Raw genomic sequence first — 28,000 nt, 5'->3', positions numbered from 1 at the left:
ATCGAATCCCCCAGAGACCTCGGATACTGAGACACGGCCAGGTCCCCTGGGCTCTTGCAGCCCCACAACCCTGCAGCACAGAGCCGCAGCTGTAACCCCCCTTCCCCAGCAGGTCACTGGAGTCTGAGACACTCCGTGGCTCCAGGCCCCAGCTCGTCTGCAGTGCGAGGGGTGCACCAGGAGAACCCCCTCACCAAGCCGGGTCCCCCAGTTCTCCGCCCCTCTTGGAGCCTGGCTGCGTTCTGCCCTGGGACAGGGCTTGCCTGTTCTCGCCCCAGCCCCCATCACAGCACGAGCTTCTCCAGCCCTGCCTCCCGCCGCATCTCATCCTCCCTGTCCCCTGCAGCGCCATCCGGCGCTGCCCCATTTATCTCCCTCTGTCGCCGGCGCTGGCAGCTCCAATAAGTCCCTGGCAGGGCCAGCGCGTATCGAGCGCTGAGATGAGCAGGTGTGAGAAGAGGCACACCGGCGCTGACAGCAGCTTGGCAGGGGGAAGATGGATGAGGGCCGTGGCGGTCCTGAGCCTGGGGGCTGCGCACAGCCAGAGCGGGGGAGGGGGAATGATGGCTGTTGGTGGTGCTGCTTAGTGGAACAGCAGGGAGCGTGGGGGGTGAGCACTGGAGCAGGGCTCAGACTGGGCACGGAGGAGGGGGGGCTGTTGGCCTGGCTGGGCCTCAGGAGCAGGGAGAGGGAGCTGGAATGGGGGATCTGGCCTGGCAATTTATCCAGGGGTGGGTGGGTGCCCAGCACCTGAGCTGGGCTCCCGGCTGCACCAGAGTCTGCCTGTGCAATAGCTGGGCCACCTGCCTGGCCTGGTGACACCGGCCCGTGGGGCAGGGTCGGGGGGGGCAGTGACATCTGTTGTGATAACTGGGCCCCTCTAGGCCCCCCAGCACGTGGGCAGTGGCTGCTTGCTGTCCCTCTGTGCCCACAGGGCGTGTGCAGTGCCCACCAGCCACACAGGGCACAGTCAGTAGAGGTGCTGCCCAGCCCAAGAACAGCAGGGCGCAGCCGACTCCACCCCCAGGATAACCAGCCCCTTCAGCAGCCCCAGTGTCAGCAGCACAGACCCCGTGGGGGCTCTGGGAGTGACGAGGGGCCAGGGCAGGCTGGGGAGTAGCCCAGGGATCCAGGGTAGGCTCCTACTGCGCCGGGGCATCAGGTTGACACACATCCTGGCTCAGTTTGGCCATGGTCTGGTCCCTCAGCCACTTCTGCAATGGCCAGTAGCCATCTGGGGCTGGGGCTCCAGCCAGGCCTGCATGAGGCAGCATCCCCCACAGCCCGGCCAGGCTGGACTTGTCCCAGTCGGGGGGCAAGATGAATGGGATGCTCCAGCTCGTGGGTGACCGAGTGTCACTGCTGACGACGCGCGGGCAGAATCCCCCGCTGTGCCCGTCCAGTGCAGCAACCCGCCGCCCCAGCTCTGCTCCTGGCCCCTCGTTGCCCCCAAGTCCTGCCCTGTGCCCCCCCAGACTGTTGCTGCTGGGGGCTGAGCCTGGGGGTTGTCCACTCCGCTGTGTGTGTGGGAGGGGGGTCTAGCAGGGTCCCCAGGGACCTGTGCTCAGCCAGACACTTCAGCCCAGAAAAGCTGGAGCCAAATAGGCTCGGCCAAAGGGGTCTGCTGGGCTCCTGGTACAGTCGGGGCTTGGCACGGTGATGAGCTGACAGCCTGGCAATGGGCGGGAGATCACTGACTGGCGGGTCGATGGGCAAGTGTTACTGGGGATGACACTTCCCCCCGATGTTTCTGGGGGTCACTCTGTGGGGACGAGGGCTGCGTTGCCAGGAAGGAGTGAGCGTCTCCTGGGATGCTGGGATCCCCTGGGATGCCATTGGGCCTGCCTCCTGGCCCCCTGACTGGCCCAGACGGCACCGCTAACTCCACTGGCTTCAGCTAAACCCTCACCAGCCCTGGGGTGAGAGCCTTGGTGAGGTCCTTTGGTCACCTCTCCCTTGTCCCTCCCCACCTGATTGCCGGTCTCACGCTCCTCTGTCTAATAAGCATCTGGCTCTGCCAGACAAGCCAACACCACCTTTAGCACCAGGGCTCTGATCCTGTGACCAGGTCTAACAGCCAGATGGTGACACAAACTTGCCAAACCATGGCACAGTATGCATCCGATGACGTGAGCTGTAGCTCACGAAAGCTCATGCTCAAATAAATTGGTTAGTCTCAAAGGTGCCACAAGCTTAACAGCTGTTAGCAATAGTGCTCAAAGCACTTCACAAAGCAGATCGTAGCATTCTTCTCATTTTACAGATGGAGAAACCGAGTCATGGAGTGGGAAAGTGACTACAGCCTGCCGGCAACAGAGCTGGGAACAGAGCCCGTTCCAATTCTCCAGCCACTAGGCCACTGTCCTCTGATGTCCCCCGGATACTTGGGTGTTGTTTTGTTTCTGAGTGTGATGGAAGCTGTAGATATTAGCGGGGCCAGCTGAAGATTGTGGTGGTGGTTGAGTGCTGCACAGTGCGTGACACAAGGAGGGACGTCCCAGGATTTTAATGGTTGGTGGGTGTAACTGACTCACCTGCCTTGTTACACAAGGGAGCATTTGCACTGGAGTGTCGTTGCTTTGTAACACACGGCACTGTGCAGTCCTGGGGATCAGTACTGATCCAGCCACCCCGCTTGGCTTGATTGCTGTTAGTTCATTGGCTTTAGGAATTGAGATCTGCCCATGTAACTTCTTGGGCTGCGAGACGAGCGGCTCACCACGTGCCATCGAATAGTGACAAGTGTCAGAAGTACCAACCTTGCCAAATAACGGCTGATTATAAAACGGCTTTTAGGAAAAAGTCTGGCAGATGGTGGGCAAATGTCCCAGGGGGGTTATTTAATTAATTCCTTGGCTGATGGGAGATCAGAGGGGGATCAACAGAGCCGGGAAAGGAGAAGCAGGAAGAGCTGGGGAGATTGCAATTGCGATTGAGGTGGGAAGGGGAGGGCCAGAGCTAGGCCAGCAGGGGACAGCAGGCTGGGATCGAGGGGCGGCATAGCTTGGGGGAAGGGAGTCCAGATCTGGGGTAACAGGGTGCAGTGGGTCAGAACTGAGGGGCAAGGGTTGAGTTGTGTGGTGGGAGGCCAGGACTTGGATAGCAGGGGAGTGGGTCACTGCACAGAGGGTCTAACGCACTCTGTCCCTTCCACTGGGCCTGATCCTGCTCCCGGTGATGCCGGCTCAGTCAGCACAGCTGCTGGCATGGTTACCCCGGGCCCTCTGGCCGCGTGGGATGGGGGAACAGGCAGCCCCTCACCATCCCTCCCACCTCAGGCCGGGGAGCCGGCCGGTCCCCTCATGGCTGGGTTCATGTCCCGTGCTCTGGGGCTGTGCAAGGAAGAATTCATTCAGTTCTGAGTGGCAAAGCTAAGCCCTACCCCCAGCAGGGAGGTCAGCGCCCCTCTGGCTCGGGGGATATTGGCTGAGTCCACCCATGCTCCAGGGCAGCTGCCCCCAGTGCCCCGCTTGCGGTATGCTCATCAATAGCTGATGGCGGAGCTGCTGCCCAGGGTGGGGGGTTCTCGGCTCATCTCGCCCTGGGCCAGCCAGTGCCCCCCAAGGAGCTGCTCAGCTCTGCACCACGCCACACTCGGTGAATCTCCGCCCCCCGAGCAGGAGAATAAAATCGCCAGGTCCAGCTCGGAGGCTTCAGAAACTGAGTTACAGCCACACTGGGCCGGGGAGACGGACTCTGGCCGGGGAGCCGGAGCAACGCCCGCTGCACTGATGGCAGGTAAATCCGGCTGGGGACTCCTCCGCTGGGAACCCCTCGCTGACATTGCCCGTTGGCCCATTTACCTCCCCGACTCCAATCTAGCTCTTCCCTGGGACGAGCCCCGGCTGCCTCGTGCCCCCATCCCCCACTCCGCCCGGCTCCCTGCGCCAGGCTGTGGCATTTCGCACCTGTCCAGCCTACAGTGAGTTACGGGGTGTCGAGGGACTTGGCTACAAACGGTGGGTGGACAGGGGGAGATGCAGGGGGGATGGGTGTGCAGTGGAGTGAGGGGAGTGTGCACATAGGACCCCGGCTGCAGCGATCTGCAGAGCCTGGCTGGAGGCGGGCTCAGGCCCTGCCCTCTCCATCACTGGCTGAGCTCCAGAGCCTGTTGATCACAAGAGACCCACGTTCCTAACCCCTAGAGCCTAGGTACCGCGTTTAGGGGTCGCTGTGCAGTAGGAAGCACCCAGGGTTATGACAAGGTGGCTTCTGTGTGGAGCAGATCAGCTGGGTGTTCAGGGTCCCTCCCACCACTCGGATAGGGCGTGGGAATCGTTACAGCTCATAGAATTACTAACAGCGTGTATTGAACACAGGTACATGTTACATACCTGTACAAAGCATGTTCGTGTGAGGGGGGAGCAGAGGGAACTGGTGGGTGAGAACGGAGGGGGGGGGCTGCGAGCCAGGACTCCTGGGTTCTATTCCCCTGATGAAGGGGCCAACAGGCTAAGGGAACTGGCAGTCTCTGGCCTGGCTGGGGCCAGTGTATAGGGCTGGCTAAAATACCAGCTGGGTGTGAGCAGGAGGCCAAGCTGCCAGGGTAGCAGGCTGATGGGGCGGAATCCCAGCATCCTGGCTTGGAGCCTGCGGGGAGCAGCCCTGGCTAATGCCTCTCTGTGATGTTAAAGTCCAAACACCAGCAGAGCGGGGGTCGCCCAGCTCCAGGAGCTGGAGCTCAGTGGCCGGTTACTGACTGCCTGGGGAGAGCAGAAGGGGATGGGGTCTCAGGAAGGAGCAAGCATCCCTGGGAAAGGGAATTTTGCTACAGAGAGGGGCTTGGTGCAAGAGAGTGGGAGGGTCAGGGGCTGGGGCTCCCTGAAAGGGGAATCGGGGTGATGAGAGGTGCTCAAGCCCTTGGACCAGCAATGATGCCGGAGATGATGCTGATGGTCAGGGAGCACAGTGGGGCCCACTCCTGTACATGAGGCACTTTGCAAATCCAGCTGGATTGGGGCCTTGGATCAGCAGAGCTTTATGGAAGGAGCCCAGGGCTGGGCTTGTGGAGGGCTACAGATTTGTACTGAGGGGCACTGGCAGAGCTGCCGGGGGTGGTGGTGGAAGCCCAGGGCTGGGATAGCAGGGGGCTGCAGGGCGGGACTAGGAGGAGCTCAGGGCCAGGATAGCAGGGGGCTGCGGGTTGGGACTGAGGGGAGCTCCGGACCAGGATAGCAGGGGGCTGCGGGTTGGGACTGAGGGGAGCTCCGGACCAGGATAGCAGGGGGCTGCGGGTTGGGACTGAGGGGAGCTCAGGACCAGGATAGCAGGGGGCTGCGGGTCGGGACTGAGGGGAGCTCAGGGCCGGGATAGCAGGAGGCTGCGGGGCAGGATTAGGGGGAGCCAAGGGATAGCAGGGGGGTGTGGGTCAGGGATGGGGGGAGCTTCAGGCTGGGATAGCAGGGGGCTGCCAGGCAGGACTCAGGGGAGCCCAGGGCTGGGATAGCAGGGGGCTGCGGGTCGGGGGTGGGGGGAGCTTAGGGCTGGGATAGCAGGGGACTGCAGGTTGGGACTGGGGGGAGCTCAGGGCCAGAATAGCAGGGGGCTGTGGGGCGGGATTGAGGGGCAGCATGGGGGGTATCAAGGGGCACTGCCATTTCCCCAGTTCACAGGTGCTTTGGGGCTCACCAGAAGATGCCTCAGCTGGTTTCTGAGTCCATGTCCCAGCCCCCTGATGCCCATAGCCACAGGGGATTGGCACTGATCCTCTCCCCTCCTTTGCAGCATTCCTCACAGCCAGTCTGAGTGTCCTGACGTCAGACGGGAGCCCCTTCGCCTCTGGCCCCGAGTGGAGCAGTCCCATGGGGGCTCCCTGCCTGCTGGGGCCCCTGCCGGCCTGTGGCAGGTTCGGTGTCCCTGCTGGGGAGGGGGCCGCGGGGCTCGGGGACAGTGTCCAACCAGCCAGGAAGAACCAGCATGTGTCCAACGTGTCAGTGCAGCTGGAGATGCGGAGCCTGTGGGAGGAATTCAACAGCCTGGGCACCGAGATGATTGTCACCAAAGCGGGGAGGTAGGTGGGCATTGCCCAGGCACGGCAGCGCAGGGACCCCCTTGTACCCTGCTACTTTACAGCCCCTGGCAGGGGCCATGCCACCACCAACACTACCCCATGGCAGGAGCTGTGCCCCCATGCCCCAGCCTGGTGTTCTGTGAGACCCCGTCCTGGCTCCATGCAAGGGGATCCGGTGCCATCCCCACCCTCCTGGGGGTCTGATCTGGTCCCTTGTAGCACCAGGCAATGTGGCTCATTCCCTGCCAGAAAAGCCGCCCCCCCGGTGCTAAGGGCTGGCGGCTGGTGCCACACATCACGGCTGCCCAGGGCCCCATTGCAGGGTCCAGCCCCACAATCCTTGGAAATATGGGGGGAGGTGGGTGGAACAAGGACTGCCAGGAGCCTGAATGGCGCCAGGAGCCAGCACTCCCTGCCTGGTTTGGCTGGGCACTAGGGGGCTGGGCACAGAGGGGGGCACCGGCAGTGCTGCCCCCTCCCATTGAGTGCTTCAAATGCACCTGCCCCCCAGTACCCACCCACTGCCTCCTACTTCCCCCTGACTCTCCCCACTGGCCCTGCCTCAGCCCCCCCACTCTCGCTCATTCTCCTGCTCATGCTTGGGTTCATGTTGCCCCACACTCACGTTCACTCCCACCTACACGCCCCAGTCCGTGGGGATCTGCACACATCCGCTGGGCTGGGCAGCCTGGCCCCTTTCTCACAGCCCCTGTGTGTCACCCTGCTGGGCCCCTTGAGTGGGGAAGAGGCTTGAGACAGGGCAACCCCAGTGCCCCATGTGACCAACACCCCCAGCCCCCCCCACTTTCAACAGGTTGACCCCCAACCCTCTGTGTGACCAGGGACCCCAGCGCCCCTCACTCTGTGACCTATAACCCCAGCCTTTCCCCCGTGACCAATGACACCAGGCCCTGTGCAATGGGGAGACCCTAGTGCTCCACCCCCGTACAACAAGGGCGACCCCTTGCCCTCCCCTCTCCTCTGCCACAGGAGGATGTTCCCCACCTTCCAGGTGAAGCTCTCAGGGCTGGACCCGCTGGCCGACTACGTGCTGCTCATGGACTTCATGCCCCTGGACGACAAGCGATACAGGTGGGGGGTATACAGATGGGGGGGGACAGGTCCTGCCCAGCCCACCACCACCAGAGCCTGGAGCAGAGCAGCCTGCGTGGGGGGCGGGGGGCAGCCCTGTGCTGGGTGTGGTGCCCGTAGATCTGGCAGCTCTGCCCACCCCCCACCTGCCTCCTGCACTCCGGCTGCCCCAGCCATGGCCTGCATCGGCCTCCCCCCGCCTCCCCCCACTGCTCAGTCAGGTGCCTCCACTCACCACTGTCTCTCCCGGCCCCACAGGGCAGGATCCCAGCCCCCACGGAAATGTACTAGAGCCCAGAACAGGAACTGGCTCCCCATGGCTAGAGGGCTCTGTAGGGGGCGGGAGGAAGCTCTGGGGCCCAGACTGCCCTCCTCCATGCAATGAGGCCTCCATCTGAGCGGAGGGACCCCGGTGCTCAGGCCCTGCCTCTCCCTGCAGATACGCCTTCCACAGCTCCTCGTGGCTGGTGGCTGGCAGAGCAGATCCGGCCGCGCCCGGCCGCGTCCACTTCCACCCCGACTCGCCCGCCAAGGGCGGCCAGTGGATGAGGCAGATCGTCTCCTTCGACAAGCTCAAACTCACCAACAACCTGCTGGACGACAACGGCCACGTGAGCCACCGTGCCAGACCTGGGCAGCGGGCGCGGCCTCTGATCCAAGGCCACGATAGGGGACTGGTTGGCTCACGGGGTGGGAAATGGGCACAGGGCCATTCCCCTCTAGGGGCGCCGCTGCCGGATCCAATCCAGCCCCAGGGCGGGTGGTGGGGCTGCCTGGCTCAGGGGGGGCAGGGATATGGCACCGTTGGCAGGGGCAGGAGGCTGCTGAGATACCATGCATGGGACACGGCCCTACAGAGTGGAGGATGGGGGGCGGGACAGGATGCCATGGGCTGTGAGGGTCGGGGAAAGGTGGGCTGTTGGACTGGGGGTGGGGTAAGGCATTGCAGAGCTATGCCGTAGGGTGAAGGAGGGGGTGGGATATGTTGCTATGGGCGATGGCTGTCCCAGTGCCCATCTCAAGCATGGCTCTTCTCTGGCACACACAGATCATCCTGAACTCCATGCACCGGTACCAGCCCCGCTTCCATGTGGTGTACGTGGACCCACGCCGGGACAGCGAGCGCTTTGCCCACGAGAACTTCAAATCCTTCACTTTCACAGAGACCCAGTTCATGGCGGTGACGGCCTACCAGAACCATCGGGTGTGTGTGCAGCCCAGAAACTGGCCCCACCCTTCAGGGCACTGAGCCACCCCGCCCTGGGCCCCAGGGCTGGACATTATAGTCCCCTCCCTGTGATCCCTGCATGCAGGAGTCCCTCCCCCAACACCATCTCCATGCCACAGTGCCCTCTGCTGGGGAGGGCAGAGCTAGACAGTGCCCCCTGCTGGGGAGGGTGGGGCTGAGTGGTGCAGACTCCTCCCCGTCACTGGTGTCACAGCACCCCCTGCTGGGTGGTGGCCACATGGCTGTTTCTGATTTCATGCAGGGGGTGCAGCACCTCTCTGCAGGATTCCTGTCCCACTGTGCCTAGGGAGCTGCTGATCTGGGTGGGTGTCTCTGAGCTGCTGCCAGCCCCCTGGGGTAGTGGGGGTCTCTGGCACTGGTTTTGGAGGGCTGCTTCCCTCACCCCACCCCCTCTCTCTCTGCAGATCACACAGCTGAAAATCGCCAGTAACCCCTTTGCCAAGGGTTTCCGGGACTGCGAGCCAGACGACTGGTAACTGCCCCTCCAGCACCCTCCCCACCCAGCGGGAGATGGGAGCACTGATGCCTCCCCTCCCTGCATAGGGTCCCACTATTCTAACTGCTGGGGGGGGGGGCAGTCTCCCTCCCATCCCAGGGCTCATCCACTTGGCAGCATGTCACACACCCAGCTGCAGTGCCCACCCCTGCAGCCCATCCCAAAAGAAGAGGAGGCAGGAGGGGCAAGTGATGGCCGCAGCCCAAGGGGGAGAAGTCCATAATCAGCCCCAGTCACCTCCCCAGCAGCTGCCCCCACCCCACTACATATCCCAGTGCCCACTCCCACCCAGCCCCCACCTGCCACCCCCTGAATCAGTGTAGGATGGTTTGCACATGTGCAAATTAGTTCATTAAATAGTTTGCATGCAGTCTCCCAGGGGAGCTGTGTTCTGGTGGGGGAGGAGCACCTCTGCCCATCCTCCTGCCCCCCCCCCCAAATGTCTGACCCCAGCTGAGCCCCCTCCCCATTTCTCACCCTCCCCCTTCTCATGTGCAGGCCTGGGGCATCAGGACCTCTGCTGGGAACCTTGGCCCGCACTCAGGGGACGGGCCCCTCCTCCCAGCTTAAGGACATGCAGAAAGGTAACCCCCACCCACAGGGCTACCAGCTCTGACACCAGGGTGCTCCCCCCACCCCTAGCCCAGCTGGAGAGCATGCGGGGGCAGGGCTGTTACATACAGCTGGCTGGGCACACACCGGGGCTGGAGGTGCTGGGCTGTGGGTGCTGGAGGAGCCCCACCCAGGGCCTCTTCACCACGTGCAGCTGTGCAGGCCATGCGGGCAGGGCAGGGCTCAGGGAGCCACAGACGGGTGCTGGGGCTCTTGGGCTCAGCTTCTAGCACTGGCTGAGGTAGGGGGCAGGGGCAGAGCTGACGGAGAGGGTGGGGCTTTGGCAGAGGCAGGGCTTGGGGATCTTGGCACAGCAGCCCTGCAGTGGCTGTGACCTGCCCTCGTTCTCTGCTCTCTCCCCAGGGCTGCCGGGCCGGCGCCGTGTCAGGGGGCAGCTCCCTGCCACCCTCCTGCGAGAGGCCACCCAGCTCCAGAACCCCTCACTCGTGCCACTCACCGGAGCCCGTGGCTTCCAGGACAGCTCAGCTATGCGGTGCCCTCTCCCGCCAGAGCTGGGGGCCCCCCTGTACAAGCCCCTCTCCTACCACAGCATGTACGTCGGGGCCAAGCCACGGGTGCCTGCCAGGGCCCCACTGCCTGCCAGCCTCCACCCATTCAACGTCTACAGTGCCAGCCCCCCTGCCCTCACCTACGGGCAGCAGTGATAGGTAGCGGGGCTCATAGGACCCACTCTGACTCACCCCCACTCCCCAGTACTCAGATGGCTGCCCCATGGTGAGACCCAGCTGCAGCGTGACACAGGCAGGCTCCAGCCTGAGAGCCTCGCTAGGAGCCCCCCTGCTTCCCCACTCACAGTATCCCTGGCCAGGCTGGCCTCCCCATATCCTAGCCAGCTGCTCGAGGCAGCGCTGCGGGGCTCCCCTCCCTCTCCGCTGCTGCAGGGCTGGCCCCCCGGGCCATGAGCTGCCACCCAAGTCTCCCCAGCTTGTGGCCATTAAACATCCCTGCACAAGCCTTTGGTGTCAGGGGGAGCCCTGCCCCAGGAGTGGGAGCCACAGCTCATGCCCAAGACACAGGGCAGGGCGGTGCCCAGAGCACATAGCTGGTCAGATCCTGCCCCCCGCCCGCTCAGGCAGGAGCTGCCTTCAGCTCCCTCCTCCCCTCCCTCCCAGCCAGTGCTGACCAGGGGGCAACCAACAGAGCCTTGGCCCCAGCTGGTCTGACACGATTCACACCCAGGGGTGCTGGACCAGTTTAGCGAGGGGAGTCAGCGCCAGCTGGTGCCAGTGTAGGGTAACTGCAGCGAGGGCTGTGCAAGGTGCTGCTCGCGTGAGATCTGCTGGGAGAGCTGCCCAGACCGAGGGCAGGGCAGGTTCACGCTCCAGAGCCGGGAGCTCAGCTGGCCAGGCCCCGTGAGCGCCACCAGAGGCCCAGTGGTTTACAGTTACACACTGACAGGGACGGGGCTGTTTCACTCTTTAATCGTACAAAAGACAGGACAAAAGTAATCGGTGCCAAGGCAGGGAGCACCAGGCTCCGCAGACAGCGGATGACAGCACCAGACCAGAGGGGAGGGGAGGGGCAGGGCGGGGGAGGGGAAACAGCACCAGGCTTAGGGGAGCAGTGGCCAGTGTAGAAGATGCAAACCCAAAGAGAGGCCCCTGCCCTGGGACAGGGTGGGAGGGGGCACCATCCCTTTGAGGTGGGGGTGGCGGGGGGGCACGTGGTGCCGAGGGCCGGGCTGGCCCTACTCCCAGCTGTCGGCGGGGAAGGCGAAGGGGCTCAGCTTGTACCCGGTGCCCACGTAGAACTTGTTCTGGAATTCCACCCTGCAAACAACACAGGAGGGGCGGGGGAGTCAGCGCAGACATCACCCCCCACAACTGACCACGGGCCTCCCCCATCCCAAGGGAGGTGCTGGGTACGAACACTGGGCATACCCAGGGGCTGACCCACCACAGACCCGCCCGTCCACCACAACCCAGAGTCCAAAGCCGCTCCCCCCCTCCGGGAGTATGGGGATGGGGGGCTCACCAGTGCAGGCGCAGGGCGTGCAGGAAAGCAGACAGCCCCTCCATCACCAGCAGGATGGCCACCGTCAGCACGGCGAAGAAGGCGAAGACGGGCACAAGCAGCACCCCGCCCACGTAGACATGCATCAGGAAGCCGTTCCGCATCACCATGGTCCACAGCACCTCCGACAGCTCTGCAGGGGCACTGGGGGGGTCAGAGCTGGGCATGCCCCCCTTCACTGACACCTGCCACCCCACCTCACCTCCCTCCCCTGCAGCCCCCCCACCCTGCCCCTCACAGGCCTCCCTCCCACCTCCTTCCTCCAGGGGTCTGCATGAGGGACCACAAAGCATTTGTGGGCCAAGTTCAGCACAGGCAGGAGGCTGTGAGAACCCCCCCCCGCCCCCGACTCACGTGCATGGGCCAGGCTGAGCGCCCACAGGCGCAGGTAGGAGGCCGTGTTGGAGATGCAGCCCAGGCAGTACTCGATGGTGTGGATGGCCTGGTGCATGAAGACTTCAGACAATTCAAACTGCGGGAGACACCAAAGCAGTGGGACAGGGTGAAGGGCAGCACCCAGCCATGGCACCATGCCCAGCCGCAGGGCTTAGGGCAGCACCACACAGGGGGAGCGGGGCACCACGTCCAACCACTCTCCTCCAGCTTTGGCACAGTGAGCTAACCCCGGGCCCATCCATAAGCTCTCTCTGCCCCTTGCCGTGGGCTCGGGCAGACACATACCATCTGGAGCTCACTCAGCTGGCTGTCGGGGGGACAGCCCGCAGGCTACATGGGAGCCCAGCCAACCAGCAGTGCCCTTTTCCACCCCCTGTGCAGCGAGAGAAGACTGGGATGGGGAGGGGGGACTAATCCCGTCCCTGATGCTCATAGCTTCAGGGTCTCTTACCCACCCCAGGGCCCTGTCCTTCCACTCCGGGGCCACTCTGTGCCATGCTGGGGGGATGGGCAGCAGCTGGTCAAGCCCCACCCCTTTGAATGGCCCTGCCCCCACCCAGTGCAGGTACATTTCAGTCCCACAGATCGGAAGGTGGCCGGGGCCAGAGTTGCTGTGGGGCTCCCCCATGCTGAGTTGGACTGGCAGGACAGCAGGGACACTCACTGTCCCGGCACCCAGTGGTGTTAAACCCATCCCCCTCCCCAGCCACCACAGAGCCACAGGGATCTCACCTCAGGCTCAGGGCCATGCCCGCCACGCTCCACGTCGGCCTCCGTAAGGTTCACCGAGTTCCCCGGCTCCTGCGAGCTCAGCAGCGGCTGACGCTCCCCAGCGTCCCCAGGTGGGCCCTGCTGTGCAGAGCCCAGAGCCACACATCAAACATGGGGGGTGGGGGACACACTCCACTGACCACAGCCCCCGCCCTGCCCCACGGCACCTGCAGCTCCCTTTGGAGAGGTCCCGCAGAGCCCCACAACCCTGCCGCCAGCCCAGCCCTCCAGGGGCCCCCAGGGCCCCCGCCCAGCCCCTTACCCCAAGACGAGGGCGCCCCCTGCGGCGGTGATCGCACCACAGGTACAGGGGCGTGCCCAGGAGCAGGACAGGCACAGAGGCCAGAGCCAGGACGACCAGGACATTCTGCACCGTCACCTGCAGTGGGGAGAGGGTATAAAAGACGGACTTTTACAGTGGCTGCTACTCTGTGCTGGGGGCCGACACCAGCACGGGCAGGGAGCCCTGGCTGTGGAGGGGCTGCCCAGCCCCAGGGCCCATGGGGGGAGATGAGACCCGGGGCCACAGGCAGGATGGTTTCTGTGTTGCAAAGCTCTGTAGCTCTCCTGCTTTGGTCAGAGTCAAATGGCCAGTTCAGCACATGGCTCAGCCCCAGCCTGCCCCAAAGGGGCTAACTGAGGAGCTGGTTCCAGGGCCCAGCCATCCGGGCTGTGCTGCCTGTGTGCCCAGGAAGGGTGGCAGACGTGGGGTCCCCCTGGGTGTGGGACCAAGAGACCCAGAGCTAGGACAGCGACCCCGCTCTGCCCAGCCCCAGGGGGTGAGCAGCACATGAGATCCGGAGGTTGGGTCCCACCACACCAGCCTTGGGTCTGGCCAGGTGTGATAGGCCTATTGGTCTGATCTGGGGGGCAGGTGGGAACCGGACTGGGTAGGGGCAGTGGTAAGCAGCTGCAGATGCTGGCCTGGTGTGGGGGTTCCCCGTCCTGGTCAGAGCAGGGAGCGGCCATCAGGGGTTCCCGTTCTGGGCACAGTGGGGGCTGGCCGTTGGGGTTCCCTGTCCCGGGCGCAGCAGGTGGTTGTTCGGCTTACCCATCCCGGGGGCAGTGGGGGCCAGCTGGCAGGGTTCCCTGTTCTGGGTGCAGTGGGTGGTTGTCGGGGTTACCTGACTCAGATACAGTGGGCGGTTGTCGGGGTTACCCGTCCTGGGCACTGTAGGGGGGTTATTGGGGTTCCCTGTGAGGGTTACCAGTGCCGGGCACAGCGTCTGTGGTTGGGGTTACCTGTCCCGGATACAGCGGGTAGTTGTCAGGGTTCTCAGTGAACAGGAACATGTCGATGAAGTGGATGAGGATGCTGGGTGCCAGCAGGGAGTTGACAGCACTGAACGTGATCCACTTGTAGAAGATCATGAAGACGAGGTAGCCAAAGAGCGCCAGCAGGAAGAGCGCCTCGGGCAGGAAGACCAGTGCCACCTGGTACCGCTGCCTGAAGTGCCTGTGTGCCAGCGAGAGGGGAGTCGGCCCAGGCCCTGCATAGTCAGGCTGCCTGCCCCCATGGTGGGAGCAACAACCCTTGGGAGGTGGCCCAGTGCCCTGCACTGCTGCCCTGGTTGGAGCCGAGAGCAGCAATCCTGACAGGCAGGATCCCAGCTGCCAGGGGTTCAGGGTGTGCCCTGGGGGACTGGGCAGGGGAGTCAGATAGCGCAGCAGAGTTGCGGACACACCCCTTCCTGGCAGCAGGAGCCCCAGAGCTGCCCTGGCAGGCTTCCTCCCCAGCCTGGCAGCACGGCCAGCTCATACCTCACAAAGCCCCAAGGGGCTAGAACAAGCCCCCTCTGCACTGGGCACAAGCCCCAATGCCAGCCCCAGGGGGCCGCTCCTGCACAGAGAGACGAGTGGCACTGGTGGAAGGCCAGCTCAGAGGAGTGCCACCGTCTGCCCGAGGGACTGGGGTTGGGACCACTCCCCAGGGCAGGGAAGGCTTGAGGGGGAGGGGTCTCTGTCCCAGTGCAGGGCTGCCAGCAGGCAGGGCCCCAGGCTCAGGTGCCAATCCTTCCCCCACAAGCAGGGCCAGGATTTCCCGCAGATGCAGATCCCCGAGCATAAGGAAAGGGTGGGGCCAGAGTGGGGGATGCACCAGGCTCTGTAGCCCTTTCCTCAAGGGCACATGGCCTGCCGGGCCGAAGCGAGGGGGCACAGGTGGGCAGCATGGGTGGGTGTTGGCAGCCCCCTGGGCAGCGGCGACTCACAGGTGGTTGAAGACACCGAGCAGCACCCCAAAGCTCATGTGGATGATGCCCAGAATCACTGACATCTTCATCTTGAAGGAGTTCAGGAAGTTCAGGTGGTTGTTGGCCAGGCTCCAGACCTGCAGCCAGGTGAGAGGAGGCGTCTGAGCCAGGGTGGGCACGCAGCTCCCAGTGAGGGGAGGAGGGCGGGGGGGGGGGCAGTTGGCCAGCACGTCCCCCCATCCCTCCCTACTCACCGGGTCGATCCCGAAGGGGTAGGGCCCCTTGAAGACTCCAGTGACGTTGGGGTCCAGGGTGAGGAAGGCGTGGCTGGCTAAGTAGTCGGAGCTGTGGGGACACGGGGGGTGTCAGTGCTGGGGAGAGTGGAGGGCACATACGGATCTGCAGGTGGGGCAGTACGTGGGGAGGCAGCGCTGATGCAGGGGAGTATGCAGGGCAGGTGGCAGGGACGGGGCACATAGGTGTGGGAAGCCAGGAATGGGACGGAAGGGATGGGGATCCCACAGGTGGGTAACGGGTATGGGGGCAGGGGAGCAGGCTGGGGTGTGAGAAGAGGCGTGGGGTAGCAGACAGGGTCCTGGGGGGTGAGCAGCAGCCTGGTGGGGAAGCAGGCAGGGGTCCCATGGGGGGTAGTGAGCAGGGTACCAGGCAGGAGAGCAGGCAGGGGTCCTGGCGCAGGGACGACAGGGTACCAGGTGGGGGAGCAGGCAGGGGGTGTGAGAAGAGGGACCCAGTGGGGGATAGCTGATGGGGGCAGGGTACCAGGTGGTGATCCCATGGGGTGGGAGCAGGCAGGGATCCTGCAGGGGGAGCAGGCAGAGATCCTGCGAGGGGAGCAGAGTACCAGGCGGGGGTCCGGCAGGGTACCAGGCCAGGTACCAGCTGAGGGTCCTGTGGGGGGAGCAGGGTACCAGGCAGGGGTGCAAGCCGGGATCCCATGGGGGGGAACAGGGTACCAGGTGGGGGTCCCGGGGGGGAGGAGAGAGCAGGGCCCACCTCCAGTTGGAGTGTTTGACCATGGTGGCCACACTCCAGGCGGAGGGGAAGATGGCGGTTGCCTTGCTGAAGCACTCATTGTAGATGAAGCCGGTGTAGACGGAGAAGGCCCCCATGAGCAGAATCAGGTAGCGCCCCTCAAAGAACGTCCGCCAGATCTGGGGACAGACAGACAGATGGAGGCACAGCTCCATAACAGCCCAGCCCTCTCCCACCCTAGCAGTCCCCTCCTTGCTCACCTCGTTGCGCGCCTCCCTCAGGCGGGGGCTGCTCTCAGCCAGCACCATCCAGAGGGCAAAAAGGAACATCAGCAGCCCGTGGCCCACGTCCCCGAACATGACAGCAAACAGGAAGGGGAATGTGATGATGGTGTAGGGCGCTGTGGGTGCAGGGAGCACATCAGAGAGAGGCCCTCCCACCCCACATGGACTCCCCCTCCCCAGACCACCCTGCCACACCCCAGACACAGGACCTTTCCCCTCTGGGGGGCGCTGGCTCCGATCTGGCCCCAGGGTGGGGCACTGGCTGACTCAGGGGGGCTGGGGATGTGACACAGGACCTTTCCCCTCTGGGAGGCACTGGCTCTGATCTGGCCCGAGGGCAGGGGACTGGCTGGCTCAGGGGGCGGGGAATGGGCCATGGAGCTTTTCCCCTGTAGAGGGCGCTGGATGGTGAACCCGAGGATGGGGAGGTGGCCCCGGGGGTCCCTTACCCGGGTTCACCTCCTGGTAACTGGCGACCCCATAGGCGTCAACGATGCTCTGGAAGCCAGTGGTGAACTTGTTGGTGCGGATGAGGGTGGGAGGGCTCTCAGAACTGGGGATCCGGTGCACGAACGACTCCACCCCTGAGCCGCTCTTGTGCTACAAGGGAAGGCAGGCCTGAGACCAGGGAGCCTCGAGGCATCACCAATCCCACCCCCCCCTCCCACCCCCCACTGCCCCCTGGGGAGCAGGCAGGGGCTGGCTGGGACTAGGGCACAGCCGGAGGAGGGCAGGACAGGTCAAGGCATGGAGGGAAGTGTGGCATAGTAGGAGGGGGTGGGGAGAGGCTAGGGACACACCGACGTGGAAGGGGTGGGCAGGAGAGACACCAACCAATCCACGGGGGGAGAACATGGACTGGCACGGGGGGTCGGGGGGGTGGAGGCATGAAGCGATCCGTGGTTTGGGGGTGCGGGTGGAGGCACATACCACTCCGTGGGGAGGGAGGGGGGACGGGACGGACATGTACCAGTCCATGGCGTGGGGGAGGGCGGGCGGAGGCACATACCGATCCGGGGGGGATGGGGCATGTACCAATCCGTGGGAAAGTGCGTGGGGGAGGATACGGGCCAGTCCACGGCATGGGGGAAGGGGAGGCGGAGGCACGTACCGATCCGTGGCGCAAGGCCTCCTGCACCTGTGGCAGGTCACGCACGGGGCACCACACCTCGGCGATGAGGCACTTCTCGATGACGTTGAAGCTGCACTGGTTGAGGATGAGGTAGATGGCCTTCATCTTCTGCACCTTCACGCGCCAGGCTGGCAGCATCAGCACCACCTTCTGCAGCACCTGGGACAGGTACTGCTCCGTCTCCCCCAGCACCTACCGGGGGGAGGGAGGGTCACAGGGGCAGACACCAATCCCCCATTATCCCAACACAGCTGGGGCCCCCACCCCAATATTTCCCCTCCGCCCTGGTAGGGTCCTCAACTGCTGCCCACCTCCCTTGCAGCCTGGGACCCTTAACGCTGGAGGTCGTTGAGTGGAGAGTGTCCCCGGGGCCCCCCCGCAAGCCCATCCATCTCACCGCGGTGAGGTCGTTGAGCAGGGAGCGTCCTCAGGACACACACCCACCCCCGCAGCTCCCCCATGTCACTACGGTGAGCTTGTTGAGCGGGGAGCATCCCCGGAGCCCCCCATCTCACTGAGGTGAGGTCATTGATTGGGGAGTGTCCCTGGAAACCCCCCCCGCCCTACAGTTCCCCCCATCTCACCGTGGTGAGGTCATTGATCTGGGTGAGCAGCCCACTCAGCACCTCCAGCCGGTCGGCCTCCCTGTCAGCGTAGGGATACATGTGGCAGTGGAAGCTGGGAGAGACACACACAGGTGAGTGGGGGGTATGTTGGGGGAGAGGGGGGCTGAGTTATCTGATGGAGAAACGGGACAGCCGGGGGGGGGGGCGGGAAGGGAGGGATTGGGTTGGGTTGAGTTGGAGGCACAAATAACTGCCATCAATCCTGCGTGTCCTATGGCCAAGTGGAGTCATGCCGGCCGGCTGAAGGGAGCCCCAGCATTCTGCTCCCACTCCCCCCAGGGAGCAGCCACACCAGGAGGTAGGGGAGGGGCTGCCCCCAAGACACCCCCCAGACACCTAGCTCCCCAGACAGGAACAAGAGCAGCTGCGATATGGCACCAGGACCCCACACACGGCAGCAGCAGGCTTATAGAGCACCGGAGCTTGGGGCAGGAGTGGTTGGGGGGTGACGGGGCAGGCGGGGGGGGGCAGCACTCACCAGTCCGAGATCTTGCGGATTTTCTGTCCGATCTGCTCCCCCCAGTAGGAAATGAGGAAGATAACCCAGGTGATGCTCTCACCCTGTGAGGGGAGCACATCACCCATGAGCCTCAGCACAGCACAGGGTCACCTACAAACCAACCCCCCCATGCTCCCAGGCTCCAGAGAAACCCCCACATCCCCACCCCACTCAGATCCACCCACGTCCCCTCCAGGCCTGCCCCCCTCACAGACACCCAGACCTGCTCCGACCACCCTTGCTGCATCCCCACTTCCCGCCCCACACTCACTGTGGCTGGGTCCTCCATGGGCTCCGCCATCTCCACAAAGTTGGCGATGAGGTACCCGCGGCAGGCGCGCCACAGCAGCCGCTCAAAGGAGGTCACCCGCCATGGGTGGATCACGCCCGCCACAAAGCTGGGGGAGGGGAGAGAAGAGAGAGCCAAGGGGGAGGAGGGGCGCTGGCATCCGAGGGCAGAACAGCCCCACAGCGCCCAAGGGCACCACAGCATCCATGACAATACCACAGAACCTGCCGTGTCCCAGGCACAGCCCCGCTCTGCCCCCCATCCCCACGTTGTCCCAGACGGGGCCTGCCCCACAGCTGCTGCCCCATCTGTAACTCATCCCGCCCGCTCTGGAACCGACTCACTTGATTTTGACATCGAGACGCGGTGCCATGGACGGGTTGAGCAGGGGCTCCTGGTCCGAGAGGGCGCGGGGCCGGGCAGGGGAGCCCAGTGATGCCTGCCACACAGGAGAGAGACCATCAGGGGAGCTGCCCAGCCCAACGGGGCCCCCTCTTTCCCCCTCCCCCAGGGAGCCGGCACCACAGTGCCCCCCTCCTTGCCTGGCAACCTCTCCGTTCTCCCCCAGGAATCCACCAAAGGCCCCCCCACACACACCAGTGCCCAGCCCTGGGGGTGACGCACTTCACCCCTCCCTAATCCCCAACCTCTAGGACACCCCCACTCCAACCATCCCCTCTCTGCCTCCCAGATTCCCTTCCATTCTGCCCCTCTATACCTCAAAGTAGCACCCTGGAACTACCATATTCTCTACTGTCATATAATTATGATAAGTTTTGTACATAGTATGTCTTGTGAGGTATCATTTTAAAAATCTTGATCTGCCGAATATGAATACAGTTGGATTGTATGTGCTACCATTGTGTGTGAAGTTATGAAGCATTGCTACATGTGTTACTGAAATACGTTGTGAGATGTCCCCAGCCAACCTTTCAGTTGCAACAAAGGACCAGCCAGTTGTGCTGATGGTCCATTAAAGGGAATCCACTCTCCCAAGGGCCATCCCAGAGACTTTGAACTGAGGAGGGTGGTCCCAGGCTGGAAAAGAGTCCCAGCCTGTGCACTGAGGATCTGTAACCGGCTTGTACCATCGGTCTGGGTGAGACACTGCTTGATTCAAATCCTGTTTAGTTTGTAGAACTTAAGACTGCAAATTTATTTTATTTTTATTTCTTAAGTAATCAACTTTGATCTCTGTGCCTGCTACTTATATTCACTTAAAATCGATCTTTCTGTATTTAATAAATCTGTTTTATATTTTACCTAAAACAGTGTGCTTTAGTTGAAGTGCTTGGGAAATCTCAGCTCAGTTTAAAAAGACTAGCGTGTCCACTCCACATAGAGGGAGTGACAAACTACTTAATGAACTTGCACTGCCCAAGGGGGCCTTGAACAGTGTAACACGGGTACAGTCCTGGGATGTAGGGCTGGAGCTGGGGGGAATTGGCTGGAACCTCTCTATTGATGGTTCATGAGTGGCTGGGAGATCATTCAAGTAACTCAGCTGGGCGTGTCTCTGCCTGTGGATGTCTGTGTAAGTGCAGTGCCTATCCAAGTTTTGTAGTTTGACATCAGCATCACCGTGTGAGAGGCAACCCAGGTTGGTGGAACAGGGCTCAGCAGCCCCCCAGTCCAGGTTACACCCCAGGGCACCATCACACCCTCCCAGCCCCCCCAACCCCAAGACCCCTTACTCCAACTATCCCCTCCCTGCCCCCCAGGCCTCTCTACTCTGCCCCTCCTCTGTGCCCTCCAGCCCCCTCCTCACCCCCAAGGCCACTGCTCTGGCCCCGCACGAGGACTCACCAGCTGGCCGGTGAAGCGCTGCCCCTCACGCAGGACATGCGCATACTCCTGCAGCTCCCGCAGGCGCCGGCCCAGCGACTCCCAGTTGCGGCTCACTTCGCGTAGCTCCTGGGCCAGCTGCTCGGACTGCTCCTGGATGTGCAGGGCATCACGGGGCAGAGGGGCCGGGGGGCTTTCAGGGCAGGGCCCCAGTGCCAGCCCTGCCTTCCGCAGCTCCTGGTGCAGGAACGCTGCGCAGCAGGACACAGCGCCCATCAACACTACCCATGCACAGCCTGCCCCCAAAGGGGACCCATCTGGAGACACCCCTCGCCCCAGTTTCTGGCAGTTACAGCCTTTGGGACACCCAGAGCACGGGGTTGTGTCCCTGACCATTTGGGCTAATAGCCATTGATGGGCCTATCCTCCATGAACTTATCTAGTTCTTTTTTTAATCCAGTTATATTTTTGGCCTTCACAACATCCACCAGCAATGAGTTCCACAGGTTGACTATGCATTGGGTGAAGAAATACTTCCTTTTGTTTGTTTTAAACCTTCTGCCTGTTAATTTCCTTGGGTGACCCTTGGTTCTTGTGAGATGTGAAGGAGCAAATAACACTTCCTTATTTACCTTCTCCACACAATTCACGATTTTATAGACCTCTATTATATCCCCCCTTAGTTGTCTCTTTTCCAAGCTGAAAAGTCCCCATCTTATTAATCTCACCACATACAGAAGCCATTCCATACCCCTAATCATTTTTGTTGCCCTTTTCTGTACCTTTTCCAGTTCAATATATCTTTTTTGAAATAGGGCGACCACACCTGCAGGCAGTATTCAAGATGTGGGCGTACCATGGATTTATATAGAAGGAATATAATCTTTTCTGTCTTATTATCTATCCCTTTCCTAATGATTCCCAACATTCTGTTTGCTTTTTGACTGCTGCTACACTCTGAGTGGATGTTTTCAGACAACTATCCACAATGATACCAAGATCTCTTTCTTGGGTGGTAACAGCTAATTTACATCCCATCATTGTATATGTATAGTTATCAACAATGAATTTCATCTGCCATTTTGTTGCCCAGTCATCCAGTTTTGTGAGATCCCTTTGTAACTCTCCACAGTCTGCTTTGGACTTAACTAACTTAACCCCGCACCACTGGGCATCTGCCACCACAGACCCCCTCCATCCCACCACTCCAGGCTCCCATCCTCACGTGCAGCCCCTGCCACCCCAGAGAGACCTTCTCCCCACAGGGTTCCCACCTGCCTAGAGCCCACCCTCCCTTCCCTCCACACACATGCTCACCACCACCCCAGAGCCTACCTTCCCTTCCCCTCACCCCATGGTGTCCCCAATGTCCTAGATATTCCCCCAAGTCTCCCTGTCCCCCAGAAGGAGACCCCGCCCCCAGGGTGGCTGGGCACTCACTGAAGGTTTTCTCCATGTCCTCGCAACGCCGCACCTCACCCACGAAGCGCCGCTGGAAGGCGTTGACATTGGGGTTGAGCTGGGGGAGCAGAGACAGCACATCAGAGCCCAGCTGCAGCCCACCCTGCATAGGGCCCTGACTCCGGGCGGCTAGGCAGGGACCAGCCACCCCAACAGCCCTGACCCCTCAGTCAGGGACCCCCAACTCCTGCCCCATTGGGACCAGCTGCCCAGACACCTCCCCAGTCAGGGACCCCAACTTCCCCTACCCCCTCAACAGCGCCCCAGTGACAAACCCCAATTCCCACTGTCCCCCATAGGCACCAGATACCCTGGCTTCCCCATGCCCCCTTCCTCCCCTGCTCCAGGACCCCGACTTCTCCCAACCACCCCCCGACAGCCACCTCCCCCCACCCCACCCCAGCCAGTGACCCTCCCCTCTGCTCCCCATGTCCCGCCCTGCACATACGTCTCTGAACTCCACAAGCCCCCTCTCGCCCAGCTCGCTGACGCAGGCGTAGGCCGAGGCCGATTGCAGGAAGAGCTGGGCCAGGCAGACCTCCTCGCTGCGGAACATGGAGCCCATGGCGCTGCCGGGGGAAGGGGAGAGTCAGGCACCTGGCAGCGAGGGCAGGGGGCACAGAGACCCAGCCCCGCAGGAAAGAGACCCCTGCAGCCATGGGGAAGGGGACTGGTGCGAGGGGCAGCGGAAGCCATGCCGTAGCAGGCAGCCCTGGCGTGGGGACGGACTCCTCGCCTGGCAGGGAGGAGAGGAAGCGGTCTGTGCCACCGGCAGGAGCTGGAGCTGGCAGAGATGGGCGGCAGGGCCACAGCACTCCCAGCAGCTCTGGGCATGGCTGGGAGCCCCCGCTCCAGCTGGGAGGGGCAATCGTGGCTCAGACTCCAGCTCCCCGACAACCCAGCCTGGCCCCCAGACAGTCACACCAAGCTCCAGCCATCTATCCCGCTGGCACCTCAGCAGCCATCCCAGCCAGTCGCTCACCTCAGGGATGGCCTTGCAGCTGCGGGGGGCACGCGGCGTAAGGGACCCACCCAGGGAACAAGGATCCGCAGCTCTGCCCACGAGACACCCGGCAGCAGCTCGGCTGAGTCACCCTGGACCTTTTTGTCCTCGGAGGTTGCAAAATAGTTTCCAGTAGCACCATCCCCCTCCATCCCAGACCAGCTCAGCCTCAGCTGCGCCTGAGTCAGGGCTGGCCGTGCCGCTCACCTTTGGGACTGACACAGCCAGACCCCCATGGCCCAACAAGGGGCAGGGGAGGGCACATAAGGCCCTTGCTGCTAGGTAAGCGATTTCGGGAGAAGAGGGTCAAATGGGCTCGCTAAGGGATCCGGAGCACCCTCCACGCCCCATTGCAATTGGAGGACAGCCAGGGCCCAGCAGCAGCTCTTGGGGCAGGGGGAGGAGGGGATCCAGGCCTCAGGCTGGGCCCAGCTCACTGCAACAGGGCCATGCCAACACTCCAGCTAAAAGCAGGGAAACACAAGCGGCCTTGGGGAGGGAGTCCCACTGCCTGCACAGGGTCCCGGCCGTGCCAGGAGTGGGGTCAAGCAGCCCCCTGGCGTTGAACCATACCCGGCCCACCTTGAGGCATCACTGGCTACTGCCCACTGCGAACAGGACTCCAGTGGCTGCCCTGGGGGCAGAAAGGCCCACGTTTCTGAAGCGGAGGCGTTTGGGCTGGCTCTCCCTGCCATGCAGGACTTGGCCCCAGGGCTAGTCCATGCCGCCCTCTCCTCTCTTCTTCTGTCTCTATGGGGCACCAGCGCTGCAGCCAGCCCAGCCGCAGCCAGCTCCCCCAGCCTCACAGACAGGTAGACAGCGCCACCGACTGTTCCTTCCAAGCTGCCTCCTTCCATCACCTCCCAATGACACTGGCCCAAGGCTGGCAAGAGGACCATTACCCCATGGAGCAGCCCACGCTCCCAGCATGCTAGCCCAGGGGTAACACTGTACATGGAAGACGTTAGTGTGTCCAAGCCAACGTCCATCCCCCTCCAGAACCAGGCATAGCTGGATTCGGGAACCCACAGAACCTAGTGCTAGCCCCAAGGATACAATTAGAGCGGCCCATAAGTGGAGCTCTCTGGGGGCCTGTCTACACTGCCACTGGAGATGCAATTCATAAGTAGCTGTACACACTAGTGCAGGAACCTCTACCCAACCTAGGAATCACCCCTCCATCTGCAGGGTATGGGACAAAGTGGGAATTTTCTGTAATATTTTTAATTAAGCCCATGCATGCCTCAGTTCCCCCATATTTCATGTTGTTACCCAGAGGGCAGGGGAAGGACTGTTTGCTCTCAGGACAGGCTAAGAGACTAAGGCCTGGTCTATGCTACAAAGTTAGGTTGCCCCACCGCAGAGGTTCTCCTTGTGTTGTCCCCAGTGCCCCAAGCTCAAGGGGCCCCAGCCGCCCAGGAGGGGCAGGGGCATCACAGCTCTGACCAACCACCAGCTGTGGCTACCGAGGGCCCCAGGTTAGGCCAGACTCCCCGCTCCCGCTGGGATGGGCCCAGGGCATAAGTGCTGGAACTAGGGGGGCTGCTGCATCCCCTGGTTTGAAGTGGTTCCCATTATATACAGGGGTTACAACGTGGTTCAGTGGCTCTCAGCACCCCCACTATACAAATTGCTCCGGAGTCTCTGACCCAGGGCAGCTCTAGCAGAAGCCCTGGGAGGGGGCCTGACTCCCAGCCCCTCGGTTTTAGGGATGGGGGGAGGACGATCTCCCCCCCCCCTTAGCCAAGCTCTGCTACCCCAATGCCCAGCGAGCCCCACAAGCACCGGGGGCGGGGGGACCCCCTGCCTGGAGCCAAGCTGTGCCCCAGCCCCGCAGCTTCGGAAGGGGGGGCAGTGGGTCACCCCACTCCAGGGGGCTCAGCTGAGGGACAAGAGACCTCCCCCCCGAGCCGGGACGGGGTGAGGGGGAGCCGGAAGTGGCGGCAGCAGCACGTGGGGCCAGGCCCCGCCAGGCTGTCCCATCACACCCTCCACCCGCGCGGTGGGACCCGGCCCCGAACCCGCCGGGGTCCCAGCGCCGCCGGCAGAGGGGCAGAGCTGGGGGCGCCCCGGCTCCTACCTGCGCTGGGCTCCAGCTGCTAGTCCCGGCTGGGCTGGAGGGAGACGGGAGGCCGGGACTTCCTCCTTCCCTGGGCGGGCTGCTCCCGGGCCGGGTCAGACCCACCCCCGGGACCTCCCCCACCGCCAGCTGCAGGAAGCTCCGCACCCGTCCCGCGCTGCCTGCCCCAAGCGCGCCCCAGCCGCGGGGCAGGGGGCACTGTACGGGGAGCTGCCCCCCACTCAACCCGCCGAGCCTCACTCCCTCTGCACCTGGACTTCCTCCCCCTCCGGCGAGCCTCCCCTCCCCCCCCGCCTAGCCCCACCTCCCCTGCATCCAGACCCCCCCTCCTGCCGAGCCTCGGCCCCACGGGACCCCCACCCAGACCCTGCCAGCCAAGCCCCCTCCCCCTGCATTCGGACCCCCTCGCACCCAGATCACGCACTGATCCACCTGCACCTGGGCCACCCCGGTGAACCCCACCCCACTGAGCCCCAACCAGCTGCACCTGGACCACCCAGCTGAGCCCCTGCCCCCCGCATTCAGACCCCCACTCCCTCAGCACCTGCACCCACTCAGTGAGCCCCCTGCACCAAGACCCCCCTACTGAGCCCCATACCCCCCACACGTGGAACCCCTGCTGAGCCCCAACCACTTTCACCTGGACACTCCTCCCCTCCGGTCCCATTCTGCCTGTGCCCAGATTGTCCCACACCAAGCCCCTCCACACTTGGATCCTGCCAGGCTGAGCCTGCCTGCCCCACACCTGGATCCCTCCACATCAAACCCTGCCACACCTCTAAACCTGGATCACTCCCATGTCCCATCAGAACCACCGTGCATCCCCCCCTCCCCAGCAGCCAAATCACCCCACAGCTGAATCCCCACCCCCAACACTGAACCCTTTGCACCTGGATACCAGCCTTCCAGGCCAAAACATACACCCTGCACACCATGTTGTGGAGTGGGATGGGGGTGCTCTATAGGGGGTGCTCTCCCCTCTCAATCACTGCTGACCCTGGTGTGGCAACATACATGGCCTAGAGCACAAGCCCCTGTGCAACTGGACACCCACGCACACACCAAGGCCCCTGCACCGAGCCCCTGAGCCATCACACCAGTTACATGCAGGGCAGAGCCCATGCAGACAGAGATCCCAGATGTAACAGCAGGGCACCAGGCCCTGTTGCGGTGGCTTCCTGGATCTCACTGCCTATGGGCTCAGCTTGGATTCACTCCCAGCTCTCTCTCACCCCCTTGAAGCAGGATCCAGGCCCCGGGCACTAGTGCCAGGACTCACACTCCCAGCAGGGTCTGTGCCCTGAGGTTCGTGTGACCACCCCCCCAGCATGGTGGGATTCCTGCCCCAGGGTGTTGGCATCTCCACTGCCTCGAGCTCCAGCTAGATCCATGTGACGGTGTTTCCATAGTATGTATGGAAATAGCTGCTTCGACATAACATGTGACGGCCGATTTCCCCAGGACACTTAGTCAACATTCGCAGTGGCAGAAGCCAGATCCCATGATCCTAGCCAAGGGGCTGGCATCGCTGTTTCCATGCCCTGCCTGACTCGGGCCCTCTCTTCCCTGCCTCATCTGCTTGCTCCAGTGGGTATTTCTGGGGCTTTTTCTATCTGCAAGGTGACCCCTGCTGCCCTTCCCCTTGAGAAATGTGCCACTACTAATCTCCTGTGTCCCCAGCCTGTCTGTGAGGCCTTGGCATCCATCCCCCCTCCCCATTTCTCCTGGCAGGCCAGAGAAAACACCCCACCCTGAGCCGGCGTGCCAGGCTCATGCAGGGCAGTGCCCATGCAGACAGAGATCCCAGTTGTAATAGCACGGCACCAGGCCCCGTTGTGGTGGCTTCCCGGACATCTCTACCCACTGCTCAGCTTGGCCAGAAGCCCCTTCTCTCTTGGTGCAAATAGTACTGTGTTGTAAGCACTGCAGCCCCACCCCCTAATTCTGTGTCGGGGGGCCCTAGAGGAATCATAGAATCTCAGGGTTGGAAGGGACCTAAGGAGGCCATCTAGTCCAACCCCCTGCTCAAAGCAGGACCAATCCCCAACTAAATCATCCCAGCCAGGGCTTTGTCAAGCCTGACCTTAAAAACTTCTAAGGATGGAGATTCCATCACCTCCCTAGGTAACGCATTCCAGTGCTTCACCACCCTCCTCGTGAAAAAGTTTTTCCTAATATCCAACCTAAACTTCCCCCACTGCAACTTGAGACCATTACTCCTTGTTCTGTCATCTGCTACCACTGAGAACAGTCTAGATCCATCCTCTTTGGAACCCCCTTTCAGGTAGTTGAAAGCAGCTATCAAATCCCCCCTCATTCTTCTCTTCCGCAGACTAAACAATCCGAGTTCCCTCAGCCTCTGGGGTCCCTTGGGGAAGAGGGCCTTGGGCAGGTGCAGTGACTCGCAGGCAGCACCCAGAGAGGGGAAACGCTGAGCTTTACAGCCCTGCCTCTGGACAGGAAACAAGCTGGATCTGGGCTCCTGCCTGAGGTCATCAGAGAGCATGGAGGGGCCTCCCAGCAAAGGAGGAGAGCTGGAGCTCGGTGGGGATGCTGGGCTCATGGGATCTGGACTCTGCTGGGGAATGGGGTGGGAGAAGGGGGGAAGCTGGCTTTTCAGACTTTTCTTGAGGGCAGATAGAGCCTCACTTGGCACCAAGCTCCCCTCCCCCTTTCCACAGCACAAACCACAGCTACTGAAACAACCCCCCCCACACACACCTATTCCATCCCATTCCTGGGCAGGGATCAAACCTGGGACTCCAGGGTCTAACCACAGTAGCCATTACTGCCTGGGCTTGGAAGCCACTGGAGCAGGCTCAGCAGCCTCTCCCGTGGGGCCAAACCCATGGTCAGGGGACAGAGCTCCACACAGGGCCCGTTACACTCCCAGGAGGATGGCAGCACCCACCCTGCAGCGAGGGAAAGCACCAGCAAAGCCGTGCTTGGAAAAGGTTGGTGTATTAATGCATGCTCCCTGCTGGCGGTTGAAGTAG

General features: G+C 62.6%; 2 protein-coding genes across 4 annotated transcripts; one reads left to right on the top strand and one right to left on the bottom strand.

The window, feature by feature from the left end:
* Positions 1–3,494: 3,494 nt before the first annotated feature.
* On the top strand, positions 3,495–8,827 carry TBX10 (T-box transcription factor 10). Its single transcript, XM_077819227.1, has 6 exons — positions 3,495–3,738; positions 5,725–6,010; positions 7,001–7,102; positions 7,542–7,713; positions 8,151–8,306; positions 8,756–8,827. The coding sequence occupies exons 1-6, from the start codon at positions 3,495–3,497 to the stop codon at positions 8,825–8,827; spliced, it is 1,032 nt and encodes a 343-aa protein (XP_077675353.1).
* A 2,058-nt stretch (positions 8,828–10,885) lies between these two features.
* On the bottom strand, positions 10,886–25,185 carry TCIRG1 (T cell immune regulator 1, ATPase H+ transporting V0 subunit a3). Of its 3 annotated transcripts, none has more exons than XM_077820767.1 (20): positions 25,005–25,177; positions 22,370–22,490; positions 21,901–21,979; positions 20,482–20,711; positions 19,020–19,114; positions 18,658–18,784; positions 18,366–18,448; positions 17,846–17,939; positions 17,241–17,453; positions 16,579–16,729; positions 16,106–16,245; positions 15,867–16,024; positions 15,107–15,197; positions 14,871–14,989; positions 13,903–14,116; positions 12,923–13,039; positions 12,622–12,741; positions 11,848–11,965; positions 11,455–11,626; positions 10,886–11,249 (listed from the first exon to the last, which is right to left on the bottom strand). In XM_077820767.1, the coding sequence occupies exons 2-20, from the start codon at positions 22,484–22,486 to the stop codon at positions 11,168–11,170; spliced, it is 2,520 nt and encodes an 839-aa protein (XP_077676893.1). In that variant the 5' UTR covers positions 22,487–22,490; positions 25,005–25,177; the 3' UTR covers positions 10,886–11,167. The 3 variants fall into 3 exon arrangements, with proteins under 3 accessions (XP_077676893.1, XP_077676894.1, XP_077676896.1); XM_077820768.1 differs by having other exon boundaries at positions 12,622–12,738; positions 25,005–25,176; XM_077820770.1 differs by lacking the exon at positions 10,886–11,249 and having other exon boundaries at positions 11,461–11,637; positions 25,005–25,185.
* Between the last annotated feature and the right edge of the window lie 2,815 nt (positions 25,186–28,000).

Source organism: Eretmochelys imbricata, chromosome 6 (assembly GCF_965152235.1).
Source record: "Eretmochelys imbricata isolate rEreImb1 chromosome 6, rEreImb1.hap1, whole genome shotgun sequence".
NCBI classification, from domain to species: domain Eukaryota; kingdom Metazoa; phylum Chordata; order Testudines; family Cheloniidae; genus Eretmochelys; species Eretmochelys imbricata.
The sequence above is the reverse complement of the archived record's forward strand: the minus strand, read 5'-3'. Positions and strand labels throughout refer to the sequence as shown.

Excerpts from the sequence above, each read along its gene's own strand:
- TBX10 (XM_077819227.1), top strand. The coding sequence starts at position 3,495 with ATGGCGGAGCTGCTGCCCAGGGTGGGGGGTTCTCGGCTCATCTCGCCC. Across the intron at positions 3,739-5,724 it reads GCCCGCTGCACTGATGGCAG|CATTCCTCACAGCCAGTCTG; the intron begins GTAAATCCGGCT and ends CCTCCTTTGCAG. Across the intron at positions 7,103-7,541 it reads CTGGACGACAAGCGATACAG|ATACGCCTTCCACAGCTCCT; the intron begins GTGGGGGGTATA and ends CTCTCCCTGCAG.
- TCIRG1 (XM_077820767.1), bottom strand. The coding sequence starts at position 22,486 with ATGGGCTCCATGTTCCGCAGCGAGGAGGTCTGCCTGGCCCAGCTCTTC. Across the intron at positions 16,730-17,240 it reads AGGCCTTGCGCCACGGATCG|CACAAGAGCGGCTCAGGGGT; the intron begins GTACGTGCCTCC and ends CTTCCCTTGTAG. Across the intron at positions 14,990-15,106 it reads ACCCCTTCGGGATCGACCCG|GTCTGGAGCCTGGCCAACAA; the intron begins GTGAGTAGGGAG and ends ACCTGGCTGCAG.